The 16,313-nt window shown below is 34.9% G+C and overlaps 1 protein-coding gene across 1 annotated transcript; it reads right to left on the reverse strand.

Annotated features, from left to right (window-relative positions):
- Window positions 1-3,043: 3,043 nt before the first annotated feature.
- On the reverse strand, window positions 3,044-14,523 carry LOC137944263 (protein ANTHESIS POMOTING FACTOR 1). Its single transcript, XM_068789892.1, has 11 exons — window positions 14,363-14,523; window positions 14,137-14,228; window positions 12,026-12,126; window positions 6,588-6,688; window positions 6,411-6,477; window positions 6,213-6,312; window positions 6,018-6,131; window positions 4,556-4,693; window positions 3,959-4,043; window positions 3,663-3,712; window positions 3,044-3,536 (listed from the first exon to the last, which is right to left on the reverse strand). Exons 1-11 carry the CDS (start codon window positions 14,367-14,369, stop codon window positions 3,393-3,395), a joined length of 999 nt encoding a protein of 332 aa, XP_068645993.1. The 5' UTR covers window positions 14,370-14,523; the 3' UTR covers window positions 3,044-3,392.
- Window positions 14,524-16,313: the final 1,790 nt, after the last annotated feature.

Genomic DNA, 16,313 nt, shown 5'->3' on the forward strand with positions numbered 1-16,313 from the left:
TTACATGCTCTCCCTTCTCAGGAAGGGAAATGGGAACTCAATTAATGGTTTGAAGTTGGCAAAGGAATCACATAAATACATCAAGTTTTACTATAGAAGGTGATGAGACTAGACATCTAGTTTCGATTATTAGTTTGTTCCATCTGTCTATTAGTTCATTCCCTCGAGCAGAAGAAACAAATGTTGGCTCATCAAAGCCTTGCAGGAGGAAGAAATAAGTTAAAAACCAATCGCTTTCTACTTGAAAATGAATGATCTAAAATGTGGAATTCCTGATAAAAAGGTTTCTAGAATGTAGGAGAACTGGAGATCCATAAAGACATAATAAATGATGTACAATTTGTAATTCAATTGTAAGTAAGTTAGCTATTAACTGTGGTAAGCAAATAAAAGGTAGAAGCATTAGTTTTACATACTGCTAAGACCTAAAGAATTTGTATAATGTAGTTAACGAAACATAAGTCTAGCAAAAGAGGGTATGTCTACCACTTATTGTGGATGTTTTAGGGTATAAGAAATTTATAATTGGAATGGGAGATATTGGTTGAAAAGAGATTCCTAATAAACCTAGGGCATGTTTGGAACCCACAAAAAATAAAAGAAAAGAAAAAGAAAAAGAGAGATAGTTATTTTTTGTTGTTTAACAACAGAGAATCATTAAGAGAAAAGAAAATCACTTTCTGTCATAGTTGATAAATTTTCTTTCACAAAATGATGGAATTTAGGGAGAAAAGAAAATAAATGGAAACTTGAGAAAATATCTTATTCATAAAAAATATAAAATATTGTTAATTTTCTTTTCTTTTTCATTTTTTATTTGCATATAAAGAAGAGAAAATAAACATCATTTCTTTTCTTTTCTTTTCTCTCCATTTTTTTATGTTCCAAACACTGCCCTAAAGTTCAATAAATGGATAAGAAACCATTTAAGTACTTTTTGGATACAAAAAAGAATAAAAAAAGAAAACATAAATATGCTACAATAAATTCTTCAAATGAAAGTTATGTAAATTTATATTGTTAATAGTTATAGAAAGTATATCATGGAACGATTAAGTCTTATCTATTTTAGAAGTACCGCACTTTTAATTTCATTAAGCATCAAATTTTAATTGAATGACTTAAATTTTAATTCTTTATAGCCTATACCTATTTCTTGTCATGTGCAAACTAATGATAGTCTTGTAAATACTATGCCTTTTCTAAAGAAGAAAAAGTTCGGTGCAGCTTAAGTTTATTGAACTTGAGTTCGACCTCCTTTCCCTTCTAAGTTCAAACCAAATGCTTGAATCGTTTTTGTATTTCTAACGTCGTAGCTCTATGAAGTTTCGTGAGTTAAGTTTCGAATGAGTTCAAGTACAAGTTAATTGCAATTTAGTAAAGGTTTTGTTTCGATCTTTCAAAGGGTTTTTCAACTTGAGAAAGAGATTTTGATTAACCCTTCTCTATACATACATGCACATACTCATTATATTATGGTGTAGCTACCTTAATTACTCTTTTAAATGTCATAGTACACCTAATTAGATAGTACTGACATTAAGCTAATTAAATGCATCTCTTTTAGCTCACAACCCATTTCCATAATTGGTTTTTCCTCTTCAAGTAACTGAAAGGATAAGCAAAATGCATCTTTCTGATTGCCAATTTGTTCAAACTGAGAGGCTCATCTAATATTAAACTATGTATATCTTTGTTCAAATCAAACGGTTAACCATAAAAAGTGTAAGCATTTTTTATTTAAATTAGCTGTTTGATTTGAGTCACATCTGGTATAATTGTAAACCCCAGTGAATCTGTTAATAACTACTACTAATTATCTTTTATGCTTTTTCTTAATGTTTCATGGAAAAATTCAGATTTGCCTTAGGTTCTTATTAATTCCAAATTTTTTTATGTTCTTGAACATTCTCATGTTTCAGGTTGGATAACCAAAAGGAAATCAAGCATGAAAAGCTGATTACCAGAGGATAAAAGTATACAACAGAGAGGAAATTGTTCCCAAGTCTGTTCTAGTTGACAGTCTCTTTCACATAAAACATATCCAACAGAAAGAAAGTAGGTTCTTATCATCCATTTTTGTGCAAATCTATCCAACTTAATGTTTCTCATCAACTACTCTAACCAGAAGATGACAATCAAATAGTAAATTTAGAGAGAGAGAGAGGCAATGGTAGTTGAGAGCCAATAACTAATGACAGTCGGTCAGCCAATTATGGAAAGAAGATAACCACAGTGGCCCATTACATTTAATCTCCAATTACCCTTGACATGACTTCAGAAGCTGCTGGGACCTCCTGTGACTGCTAGAGGGGATTGCTGGCCATGCAAGCAAGCAAGCAAATACACTTTGCACTAGAAAAGCCAGAAGGATCTGTCAGGGTTCACTGAAGAAGAACAGCAAAAAGTGCAGTTGCTTTTCAATGCAAGTTTCTTCTTCCAACTGCCTTGGCGGTCTCTTTTATTCTTTTAGGAAAGCTGCTGGACTACTTCGGTGGAAGCCATAAATGGGACCATCTCCATCAAGGTAGAAATACAAATACCCATCTTTCTTTATCAGCTTCTGGTAAAGTAACCAGGCAAGGGACCTGTTTCAAGAGGAAATGGGCAGCAATGGCTGTCATCCTCCTCCCTTCTATCTGCCTTTTCGGCTTTCAACAGCTTGTAATACTGCATTTGGGAAAAAATGAGAGGAAATATTCACCAATCAATTGTGCGGAAGCTGCAAATGGGAAGATATGTTTATGATCTTTTAATTAGGGGACCACCCTTGAAGCTTCATTCTGTGGTTATCAATCGATTGGTAGTTCACAGTTGTCAGTTTTGAAGTTTAAGAAGGCAATGAAAAGTTTAGTTTTATCCCTCCGTGTTTCAATACTGCATTTGTAATTCTTGTTTCGAACCCCAAATGGAATCCTAAATCTAATTGAACAGCTAATCTAGATTGAGAATAAGTGATATTATATTCATGAAAAGATCATGATTCTCTGGCTTATACCAAATCTCTGTTCCAGAAAATATTCTCTGACACATTATGTCTAACTTATAAAAGAACAAAAATACTTTTTTGACATGAGATCATTGATTAAACAGGGGGAAAATGTGGGATATCATTTTCAATTCAATACATGGCTAAAATTTACAAAATGAGACAGAAAAGACAAATTGCTTTGAAACTAAGACAACTAACAATTAACCCGGGGAAGCAGCTACAGATGGGCATATAGTAGTACTCTGAGAGGCTCCTCTACCACTGGTCAGTGAGAGGAAGCCACTGACAATAATGGAGCAAGTTCATCTTCGTACAAGTGCTCCAATCAAAACCATTGGACACGTAAAAAAACCATTTTATCGTTTCTGTCTGCTTCGATAAACAGATGTTGATGTATTTCTTACTTGCTCCCAACGTAAGATCCTAGCTTTGAAAGGTCTGGAACCCAAAATGACAATTCAGAAGACCCAGTTGAAAACATAAGACTCCCAGGTGCCCATTTAATAACTGGAGGTTCAGTTTCTGTACTCAGCCAACTAGTAACCTGAAAGTGCAGTAAATAAGAAAAAGATCTAAATAATTGTGTATGGAGGCTTCAACTGGAAAAGTCAAAATTGAGGCATGAGGATTTGGTAATAATTTTGCAATTATTACAGATTTCTGAACCTACCTCTTTGCCACTTCTTATGTTCCAAGCATAGACACTACCATCACCTGAACCTGCCAAATATTTGACCAATTTTTAAGAATAGAGAAACAAATAAAAAGGCATCCCCCACATCATTAGCCAACTTGATATCAATGAGCCTCCTTTTGACTATAGCACTATCACTATGAATTGAATCATATGTAATGAAAAGGAATGAAGTTCTAATTAGTGGAAAACTATAGCCAGACTACTTGTGAACACTACGTTCTTAAATGCACCAATTATTTCACCAGGAATGGACTGGAACAACATGTTACCTGATATAACATACATCCCATCAGGGCTGAAAGATGCCTCCAAAGTTGCACCACTCGAGACTGGCTTAACATTATAACTAGTAATCTACCAGACAAAGAAAAACGAATAAAAAGAAAATGTAAGACACCTCCACTGCACCATAACTGAAAACACACTTTAAAGTAATTCTTCATAACCAGGTAGTCATAATTGTCACAGATTGCACTGTTACATAAATATTTTCATTCAAGGGGCATAGGATCTCTAAGTGTAAACCTAGAAAAAAATGTGATTCATCTGTAATTTCATATGTAAATAAGGGCAAACGTGTCCTCACAAGTGTAATTTGACATGAACATTACTAAGAAAGCAAACACTACACCTAGCTCAAAATGAAAAAAATATGACTCCCTGTTTTGCCATGAAGCATTCTTCTGCTCTGACCCTTAAGTTTTTCTTCAAATTCCAATTTTAAGTTGTTTCAGACAAAAATAGAGCAAAGTAGTAGTATCTTTCTCGATGACAATTACACTACAAATTATTCCTGAAACTAAAAGTTTTAGCTACAATACAACTATCTAAGGACTTGAGAAGTGTTCAAATGGTCAGAGACTCACAGTTGTTCCTCTGAAGGAATCAAGTACAGCAACATGCCCATCAGAGGTAGTCAATAGCATAGATCTTCCATCATTACTAAATTTTACCACATTGGCTTCAGAGTAGTCTCCTCCAGCAGGAAAGACATCAAAAGGACCCTGAAGTGGACAGAATTTCAAACTAGTGTCAAATCAGAATGGTTTCCAAGCTTCTTTCATTAAGCCCTATCAAAGTTCACTCTGACAAAAAAAAAACGATGGTAGGAGTAGAGCATTCTTAGTAATTTACCGTTTTCATGAGTTTGTAAATAACCACACACCTATCAAAATGGTACCATTTGTGGCCCTTTTTAAGCTTATACCAATATGTAAACATAAAAATGAAGAACCAAAACTATAAAAATAAAGAAAGGAAAATTGATAAAGGAGACATGAATATCATAATTTTTCTATCATGTCTCAACCTACTAGAACATTTCTACATTATCCTGCATATAGGAAGAAAAAGAAGCATGTGAGATACATGAATAGGAAATGGAAGTTACTTTATCCAGGATAGATTTGAAACAGCTCAGAAACCAGATTTTCTCTTGAGACACATGCAACAGAAGCAATAAAAAAACTGATATTATCCATGATTCTCCGTTAACAGCAAACTCAATGCTTCCTACTTCACAATAGACAAACTTGTGTTTCTGAGTGTGATTTCCCAACCTCCATGAGTATATGTTCTATGACACCTTGATGAACTATTATTCTTTAAATGAGCATGGATATTCCCACCTTAAATGCCCTTATCAAGAAACTAATACTCACACATGAATAAAGTGAAAGGAGAGGATATCGTTGTGTGAACAAACTGGTTACACTCAACAAACTGTCCAGAGGGGTTAGACAAGAACATGGACTCTCAAGAAAACTAAACAAACAAAATAAAATAAGATAACAAGGTTCCTTGCATGTTAAAAAATTGATACCCAATCAAAATGCTAGGCTCCAGAAAAGATAAAATAAAAGTACGATGAGTATAAGTAAGGGGCAGGGATGAAGACAGAAGAGGAAAGAAAAGAACAGGAGGCAGAATATATAAAGAGGAGAATGGTCAAACTCACCAACTGGTTAACCTTTTTTTCTTTTTTGATTTATTACTTTAATTCAAAGTAAATTTCATGAAATTAGACTTCTGCCCATATTACCTCTAGACCCAGATCTAAGAGATAAGATATCACATATATGTTCCTCAAGTAAAACACATAATAACTTCTAACAGGCAATAATAAGGAAAAACGTGTACGGTGCATTTCACTAACCAACTCAACTTATTGTCTATTGATAGTAGAAATAACATACATCAGTACTAAGGAACAGTGAATGATTAACAGAATGGCGGAAAACAAAGTATGATGACTATTCAGAGAGAATAAAAAGAAACAGGAAAAAGCCCATATCCCTAATTTTATTCCAGAAAGTAGTAAATACGCACTTTTTCGTGTTTACGAGCATCAAACATTCTTATATGTCCTCCAAATGCTATTGCAAAGACCATCCCTTGATCATCATATGCCACTGCAGGTCTTCCTTGTACACGTAGAAGGGTCTGTTTTGCATATACAGCATCAAACTCAGGAACTAAAGTGTTAATACATACCAGAATGAGCTCGAAACAAGCAGGTGCTACCTGACATTTCTCAACTCGTTGATCCCAAAGTAAAACAGTTCGGTCAAGCGAACCAGAGATAAAGCACTCCTTACGAGGGCATAGACAAAGTGAGACAACTCTAGGAAAAAGAGGTGCTAAAGTTATTTATTCTCCAACAAATTCTATTAACTGCCTCAAACAAGAAACTGCAAGGGTTATTTACTGTTCAAACACTACCTGTCATGGTGACCTTTAAAGTACCGCAAATACTTGTTGTCATGCAAGGAGAGCAACCGCAGTGATTCTGGATGAATAGAACTTGATAAAGTTTCCAACTCTCCCCCGACAAAAGAATTTTTAATTAGAGAAAAAAGTAATAATAATAACCCCATCTCTCAAGTTTGAATGGCATACCATCCCAGCCATTTTTAGATGAGTATATAACAGTTGTTGGATGAGCGGTGAAGCAAACCAAATCAACCCCATATTTTTTACTGTTAATGGTTTTCAAGCACCTGTTAACAAAAACAAATAAAAGTTAGCCTCACAACAGTAAAGAAGAGAGTGTGGACTCTAAAAAAAATGCACAAGGAGAAAAAGAGAAGCAATAGTGTTTTAGTGTTTGAATCATATTGATAGCAAACCTAAGGCCAGAAGGAAAAAAATATGGAGTATCACATCATGCATAGTCAGATGTGCATGAATACTTCAGGACAAAACAATCATTTCTGCATACAAGTATTGGATGTCACTGATTCACATATATACCTAGATTTCCATCTTCAGTTTTTCTTAACGAAATAATTTTTGCATGTACCTCATGACCTGTTCACTTCACTACCCACATCACTGGACCTTGGGAAAAATACGACTTTTGAGTTAATTAATGAACAAAATATAGTGTTAGAAAATATGGTAGGGTATATTAGAAATTTACCTATGTAATACTCTCTCTGAGTGACCAGGTGCCCTGTTAGGAGTTAGTCTCCAAGGGTGTTTTAATATCTGGTCCTTCTCTTATTTATTTCAAGTGTATTATGTACTGTTTTATAAGAGGACTTTTTTTGTCTTTTTAGTCCCTCTCTCACTTAAGTAATAAAACCAAATCAAGGATGGAGCTGGCCTCTATCGTGCAGCAGCCTACACACTGCTTTTCAACATCTTCTCCTTCCTCTCTCTTCTCTCTTCTCCTTCTCTTCCTTCTCCTCCTCCTATCTATTTGCCTCTATTTTCACATGGTATCAGACGGTTAGTTCAAGCTTGGGAGTTCCTCATGAGCAGATTTCTTCATTCTTCTCAAGATTCAATTTCTTTTGAAATTTGTCCTGCTAAATTAATAAAGGTTAGATCTTTCCTATTGTTTCTGCCATAACCGTCTGGTTAATAGTCAATGTTGTTCATTGAGTTACTTATCATGATATTACTGCCCAATGAGGGTTAATTTTTTTACTTTTTGCCTCAAATACTGCCTGCCTCATCATCTCTATGCTTGTGTCAGCATAGAAACTGAAATTGGTTGATGATTTGATTGATTTACTTTATGAAATTGACAGTTGAAATCTTCCAGTATATTATTGAGAAGTTAATAGAAGCTTGAGGGTGTGAGACATCAATTTTATGCCCTGATTTGATATCTTTGGGGCCCACGATATGTGTAGGCTGAGTTAAGGAGGATTTACTTCTTGTTGATTTTGCTACTCCAGCATTGAGTACAGGCTGGTTTGAGCTTGTTGAGCAGTATAATGGCTGCATCTGCAAAAAATGTTGATCCTATTTAACCAATTGGGTGTTCAGATAGTAAAGACTCTCACTCAATCCAAATTACTTCGATTAAATTGAATAGACAGAATTATGTCAATTGGTCCAAATCTGTGCTAATATTTTTTAAGGAAAAAAGAAACGCAAAATACCTTAAGGATGATCTTCCTAACCCCCTATAACTGAGGATTGGGAAACTGAAGATAACCCAAGTTATGACCTGGTTAGTGAATAGCATGCAGCCCAGGTTTACTGATCAGGCTAATAAGTTGCGGAACTTCTAAAACAATGTGGAATTCACTGGCCTCTATTTTACCTCAAAAAAGTAACTTATACAAAGTATATGAGTTTTACATGAAATATTTCAGTTTGAAAAGAGGTGAACGATCAATTACTGATTACTTTACACTGAAATGTGAGGGATTTTGCAAGAGATAAGTGTTTTTCACCCGTTTACAATTAATGTTGATGAATTTCATAGGGAGAATTCTGATTCAAGTGGCTCAATTTCTTGATGGTCTTGAACCAGAATATGATGTTGTTCGAGCTCAATTGTAGTTAAATGATGATGTGTCAACTCTTGAACAAACTTTTAATCGTGCGGTTCATACTGAAGGGGAAAGATACTAAGGTTGTTGATACAACTGCTCTAAATCTGAATTATTCCCCGAACAGGTTCAAGTCCTCCCCTGATTGTGGAGGCAATGGTGGGGGTCATGGAAGAAATTTTTCCACTCGAGGTTGTGGACAAGGTGATAGAGGAGATAGAAAATGTTTTCATTGTGATCGGACAAACCATTTCTCAAATCGGTGTTGGAAGAAGTTTGGTAAACAAGCAATGGGAAATCGTCATTTGTTGAAGTGGGACAGACCATGTTATTTCATATGAATGTACCCAAGTTGTATTGGGGTGATGTAATTCTTACTATGTGTTTTCTCATCAATAGGATGCATTCTTCTGTTCTTGGGGATAAAATAGCCATACAACTTTTACTGCCTTTTGTTCCATTATTCCCATTATCTCCATGTGTATTCGGATGTGTCTGTTTTGCAGGTGTTTGGTCTTTCTAGAGATAAATTGTCTCCTCATGCAATAAAGTGTATTTTCCTGGGAATTCTTATACACAGAAGGGGAATGTTTTTATCCTCCTACAAAGAACACGTTCGTATCTACGATATAACATTTTTTTAGGATACTCCCTTCTTCGCATCCTCAAACATAGATGTGCTTCCTTCTTCTACGACAGGTGCAGAGTTAGTTATTCCTACACTTATGGAGGATGTTCCAAGACCTTCATCTAATGTTATAGTTTAGAAACCATTACAATTATATCATCGACGACGGGTGCCCTCACCTCAGACATAAGTTCCCTCCCTCACATTGGATCAAGAAACCACTTCGTCTGCTGATCCAAAGGTAAGTGATTTATATCTTCCTATTGCTCTTCAAAAGGGTGTTCAAAAAGGTTTTCGTTATCCATTGTCAAATTTTGTTTCCTTTGATTCGTTGTTTGACTAATACAAAATGTTTACTTTATCTTTGTCTACTTGCACTATTTCTTCTTCAATGCAACCTGCTCTATCTTCTCCATATTGGAAACAGGCCACGGATGTTGAGATGGAGGCATTGTTGGATTGGGGGATCTGGCAATTGTGTGATTTTCCCCCATGTGCTACAGTTGTTGGATGTAGATAGGTGTATAAAGTAAAATATAAGGTTGATGGATCTGATACAAAGCTAGATTGGCAGCCAATACCCAAACTTATGGAACTGATGTTTTTGAAACCTTTTCCCTGATTGCCAGATTGTCTTCTGTTCGGATTTTAGCTTCTATAGCTCTAAACCAAGGGTGGTCATCGTCTTAGCTTGACGTTAAAAATTCTTTCTTGTATGGTGATCTGGAAGAGGAAGTTTATATGGATCAACCTCCTAGGTATGTTACTCAAGGGAAGATTACGAAGTTTGCAGGTTAAAGAAGGCTATATATGGTCTCAAACAAAGCCCACGTGCATCTTAGAGAAATTCAACCAAGTTGTCATGTCCATTAGATTCTCCAAGAGTCACCGTGGTCATTCACTTTTTGTCCTGAAGTTGTCATCCAGTATTGTGGTGTTGTTAATATATGTGGATGAAATCATATTTTTTGGCAATGATGTGACATGTATTGAGGAAGTAAAAAGCACATTTGGCAAAACATTTTCAAACTAAAGACCTTGGTCTGTTGAAATATTTTCTGGGGATTGAAGTGGCGAGAAGCAAAGCAGGTCTTGTGCCGACACAGAGCAAGTATGACATAGATATGTTACAAGAGTATGGATTATTGGGTTCCAAACCAATTGAAACTCCAATGGAAGGTGGGTATAACCTTCATGATGATCAGAGAGTTGAACTCAGTGATAAGATAATATATCACTAGCTAGTTGGCAAACTCATATATGTTACTGTTACTCGCCTTGACATAGTTTTTGTTGTCAGTATAGTTAGTCAATTAATGGAATGTCCATGTAAAATTCATTTGGAAGCTACACAAAGAATTTTGAGATATTTGAAAGAGTCACCTAAAAAGGGTCTTTTCTTTAAGCCTCATAATAGCCTAAGGATAGAAATTTTTTTAGATTAGATTATGTGGGTTCTAAACTGGATGAAAAATCTACCACAGGTTATTGTGTGTTTCTAGGAAGAAATTTGATAAGTTGGAAAAGTAAGAAGCAGAATGTTATAGCTTGATCAAATACTAAGGCTGAGTATAGAGTAATGGCTCATATTGTTAGTGAATTGGGTAAGATATGTGGTAAAAGAGTTGGATCTACACTAGGATGAACCCTATGACTATGTATTGTGACAATCGGATAGCTATATTCATTGCAGGGGATCCAATTTTTCATGAGAGAACTAAACACATTGAGGTGGATTATCATTTTATTTGAGATGCAGTAATGAGGAAAGAAGTTGTCATTCCATATGTTCTATCTAGTGATCAAGTTGGAGATGTGTTTACTAAAGATTTGGACAAACCCAAGTTTGTGATATTCTATACCAAGTTGGGCCTTATAGACATATCTGCTCCAGCTTGATGGGGAGTATTAGAAAAACTACTGAGGGGAATTCTGGTCTTTTCACATCAGCAAATGTTTCTAAAGTATACATATCTTGTTCTACATGTTTAATTATGTCACGAAACTTAGTTTCATGTGTTTTGATTATGTATAGTGGGAGATATAAGGGTTTAAGATAAGTGTATAAGGGCATTTTTGTACTTTCACCTTTTTCACTTAATAAATAGATGAGGGGTCAACAAGACTCTTCTCAAGAAGTCTCTCTTCTCATCTTCTTCCCCCTTCTTCTCTCCTTCAAATTCTCTCCTTATACTCTCTTATTTTTCGATTTGATAAGTTGTCTAGAAGTTTCATATGAAATATAAATTTTTTAAGAGTTTCCTAGGATTTTCTGTAACATTGCCTAAAAGTATCCCGTCCATTTTCCTTATCATTTCATACAGGTTTCTCAATAGAGTCTTACTCTGAATAGAGTCTTACTAGATTTTCTAGTTTTACTTTTATTACCTCATTTTTCTGGAGCATATCCGGTTACCATTGCTTGTTTTTTTCCTGTTTCTATCTTCTACATTGGAAACTATGGGTAAATCTACTGTTTTATAGAAAAGAAGGGACATTGTTCTGAAGAAAATAAGTTTTTCATCTGGAAATGAAAATAGAAAATTCCTGGAAATATTTTTTGAATGTTAACAGAAGATTCTCCTCTTCGTCACTAAAATGAATCCACAAATGTAAACAAGCAATTTTCCAAAATGCTGTGTGTAAATAGCTACTTTCCAATAGCAATATAAACAGACGCCACTTTTCTTGAGCAAGGGGACTTACAAGAAACTAAGCATAAATTGTCTGTGGGAACATCCTCTAAAAGTCATTAGCAAGAAGGCCTCTCAGATTGTAAAGACGTATCAAAGTACACAGAAGTGACTTTTCAAAAAGAGATAACGGAAGTACACATATGTGAAAGAATCAAACCCTTCCTTTGAAAAACATGTCATAAACTAAAGAAATGGAATAGACAGCTAGAGACAGAACCATACGTCGCATTTGCTGTATCATAAAGCCGAATAGATTCATCATCACTAGCAGTCACCAAATAATTGGATGCCCTATGAAAATCCATTGAACTTATTCTACCATTCTGAAAAAACAATTTAGCATCTCAGTAAATAAGCTCAAACAGGATAATGAAGCATGATTCAAGTTCCTTAGGTAGATAGAGCACCCTTTTAAAGTAGAATATCAAATAAAGACTTAAATGTAAAACTAAAATAGATCAAATGACAATAGAAGAATATTTCATATAAAATCAACACTAAATCACATCAAGCACAATTTCATTATACAGGAGCAGTCACTTGAGAACACTAAACCCTTGCTGCTCTTGAAAAATATATAATAGATGGCACAACTATCTAAGTGAAGCCCATTAAAAAAAATCAACTAAATTTAAATCAACAAAAGTGTAAAATAAAAAGAGGAAATACCTGAAAGATCTCCCATATCCTAAAAAGGCGTTGGTCAAATTTCATTTCTGTAAGACCAGCTAAGTAGCAAATATACTTCTCTTAGCCCCTTTGTTTACAGTATCTAGTAAATGCCACCCACTAAATTATCAAAATATCTTAAATGAGCCTATGAAAATATCGAAAAACCCTTCTATAATATTTTCATCTACGACATACCCATTAACCATTTTTATTTACTCAACCCCAGTGAAAGATGGCTATATGATGAAATCACCATACATGTTCATTGAATTATCAAAATACTTAAATATCATACTTCTATCTCTTTTTCAAATGAATACTTTTTATTTATTTTGACACAAAATAAAAGCTATATATAAACAGATTTGCAGGAGATGGTCGTGTTAGTTATCATTTAGTAGGAACCATCAATAAAATTTGGTTAATAGCTTTTCTGAACATGAAAGTTTTGCACATTAATCTATTAGATATCTTAAGAAAGTTATTTAGAGTATACCAAAATCTTACTAAATGGTGCTACCAAAATCCATTAAGGGAGTAAAACAATAAGGATATTGGTCCATTGTTTTTGTAGATATAAAATGTTTTATAAAGGCCTCCTTCAGATACTTTCCCCACTGGAAATGACAAATTAAGCAGATTGGGAACAATTTTACATAAGGGTTGTCAGAATATCTACCACAGTATCATTAACGACAATTTTATTGTCTATTACACAACAATAACCTAAAAGCAGATAAACAATGACTTGAGTTTATCATTAACAAATACAAGAAATTTTTTTAATACAAGAGTATGAAAGAAGACATTAGAATAGTGTAATCAAGAGCCATGAACAAGATGGATTTTGGCCTAGGTAGTGCCTTTGTCAAGAAATTCTGGTCTTAGTATCATGGTCCCCTTCCACCAAGAAAATGGAAGTTAAAAGCCGATAGTAGCTCACACAGGAATCCAGGCAAACCAATCTCATAGATAAATTTGGGCCCTAAATAGCTTCTTTTGAGACTGCACCCATGCTCAGTCAATCACCTATGTTACCCTGTTTCTAGGAGTATGAAGACTATCATAGATGCACATAATGAGGGTAGGGGTACGGAGTCTTTTTCAAAACATCCTCCACTTCGGTAAGACTTTTCTTTACTTATTTTACCAATACAAAAGCTTGGATCTACTAGTTACGTATAACTAAACCAACATCGGAAACCAGCTCTGCTAATTTCAAGTACTACTTAAGTCCCCTACACAGGGCAAAACTTCCGGAAGAATCTATCTCATTTTCCTTTTGAAAAATATAATCACTTAATTGTCCTTGTACGCATAAAAGCTGCTACCACTCTACAAGATCGAATCATGCTTCTGCAATTCCCCATTTTGACCAACTATTAACCCGCATTTGAGACTAAATAATTCAATGTTTTATGAATATTGATTCCCATGGCCCATTCGACGTTGCAATTTAGAAAGAAGTGATTTTAGCAGCTCGTCTCAAAATCCTTACTTCTAGTCAAACAAAAAAAAGTTAAAATCGATATCCAAGGTCATATACCCTCAATTTAAACTCTGAATTAGAAAATTCATGACCCAAGCACTATTCAGTACACATTTAAAATAAAAAAAAGAAGAAGAAGAAGAATTTGGACAAACTAAGAGAAACCACGTACATAATCTCTGAAGACCGTGCCAACTTCCATACTTCGCAAAATTTCATCCGTCAATTCCATTGATACCTTGTCCTCTGACTCTAGTTGCCCGCCTTCAGTCGAAAATTAAAATAAATTCAAATTTAAAAATAAAAAAGATCAAGGCCTCAAAACTAACTGAATAGACTAGGAAAAGAGAGAGAGAGCACTAAAACAGTTAGGATGGACTATGTTCCAGTTAACAGACCTGGCATCTTTCTTAGAAAGAGCAAATTAGTTGATCCCCGATCCCGGATATTGAATAAGAAGAGGCGAGTCGAACTCCAGCCGCGCAGCAGACGAATGAAGCGATTTTTTTGCAGTTTTTCCTCTAGTAACAGAAACCACCGTTGCAGAAACAATGTCAGACGTGACTCCGTTCCTGTGCACACGTGCGTCGGGTAACAAAAAGTGGACCGTTGAAGCGTCCCTTCGTTTTTGCAACCCTAATTTTATGGTCCTTCGAGCATAAAAAGTTCACTAGTGTTGAAATGAGAATAATGGCATCGATGTAAATTATTTTTATTTTTTATCTATTTCTTTCCTTAGGTAAAGATTATTGATGTAATTAATAAAATATTTAATATTATAAATACATATTAAGGGCGAGGATTAATCACGTCGCCTAACCCTAATCCTTCTTCCCTCTTTTCTCTCACTCTCACTCTCTTTGCCAATCCCTCTCATTTTCCTTCCTCTCTCACTCGATCATCATATCTTTTTTTCTCATTTTCTCTCTTCAACTCTCTTCTCCTTAAACTAGTTCAGTTATTACTTACTACATGAGATCCTAAATCTAACAAAGAGCTTGAAGAAGTTATAATTGATGGCATTGGGTGCGTTTTGAACGAATTTGACCGACCTGATTTTTTGGGGAAATGAGTATTTTCTTACCCCCACATTGTGAATTTAATACATAAATAAGGTGGGAATGTATTTCCAACCCCATTTTGAATTCGAGTTTAGTATTTTAAAACTAATATGCTTATAATAAAAATTATTTTTTTTATTATTAAAAGTCAATTGAATTTCCAAATTTATGATAGGTTGATGGGTTTTAGGTCAAGTTCATGGAATGGAGATAGGTTTTTGAAAACCCCCCATTGAACCAACCCATGCCTAGCATTGGGGAAGTTTCAAGAAAACCAACTCCTCACAATAAACCTACCCTATGACCTCATTTTATGTTGTACCTTGCCTTGTAATGGGGTTGAGTCTTTATTCTAGGCCTCACCTTTCAAACCTGCATTGCAATCTTGTCCTTAAACCTACCCAACGTTGGACCCCTCATGACCACTTTACTGAACCACATAAACGTAAGACCTCAAATTGGTGCCAATTACATAAACTACATTAAGGTCATTACATGGAAGGCCCATATGCTACTTCTAGGCTCGTTAGATGTATTTTCTTACTTTTTTACACCCATGAATAAATGTCATGTTCAAGGAATTTAATAAGACGTATCTCATTAGGCCAGGAAATTCTAGAAAAGCATTTGTAAGTGGAAATACGTTTTCAAGGATCATTAGTACCTATATTTCCAAGATATATATATCAAATTCTTACTTAAAAAATTGAATGTTTTTTTATGACAAGGTTTTCTAGTCATGACAGGACGAAAAACCATTAGCTGAAAGAACGTCAGGCTCGAGAGCCCTCTAAACAATCGAGCACTTACCTCCTCTTCATCCCATCAACACTTTTACGTCTTCCTCCTCTCATCTTGTCATCGATTTATAGGTAACAATCCCCTCTCTTCTATTCTCTCTTCTCTCTCCTCTCCTCCCTCTTCTCTCTTGATGGAGTTGTTGATAATGTTGAACTCATCTCGAACGATGAGGAGTCTCTGGTGACAAAGATTGAGATTGCTTGGTTTGGAGCTCAGAGCAGAATTTTTATGAGGTGTTTTTAGTACATGAATAGTAGAAAAGTATAAATTTTCTTGGAGTAGGATTCCCAAAGGAGAAGATAGTTACTATAGTGGAATCTAGATAAAAGAGGGTGATGAGTTAAACCATGAACTCTTGCCTTAGTTATTATGAGTTATAAAATAAGTTCTTGCAATAGTATTTGCAACCATTTTCTTAATTTCCTAATGTCGTGATTGTCTTGGAGTCTTGTAGATTTGGAGGAATGGTAAACAGGTACACGATACT

Source organism: Aristolochia californica, unplaced genomic scaffold, assembly GCF_029961685.1.
Source record: "Aristolochia californica isolate CCGP_79_NKW_82.1479 unplaced genomic scaffold, dmAriCali1.0.hap1 SCAF_11, whole genome shotgun sequence".
NCBI lineage: Eukaryota > Viridiplantae > Streptophyta > Magnoliopsida > Piperales > Aristolochiaceae > Aristolochia > Aristolochia californica.

Bases quoted from the DNA above. Each gene is read 5' to 3' on its own strand.
- LOC137944263 (XM_068789892.1), bottom strand. The intron at 12,127-14,136 runs GTACGTGGTTTC...TTGTTTTTTCAG, and splicing joins GCACGGTCTTCAGAGATTAT to AATGGTAGAATAAGTTCAAT. The intron at 6,478-6,587 runs GTATGCCATTCA...CTATTCATCCAG, and splicing joins ATCTAAAAATGGCTGGGATG to AATCACTGCGGTTGCTCTCC.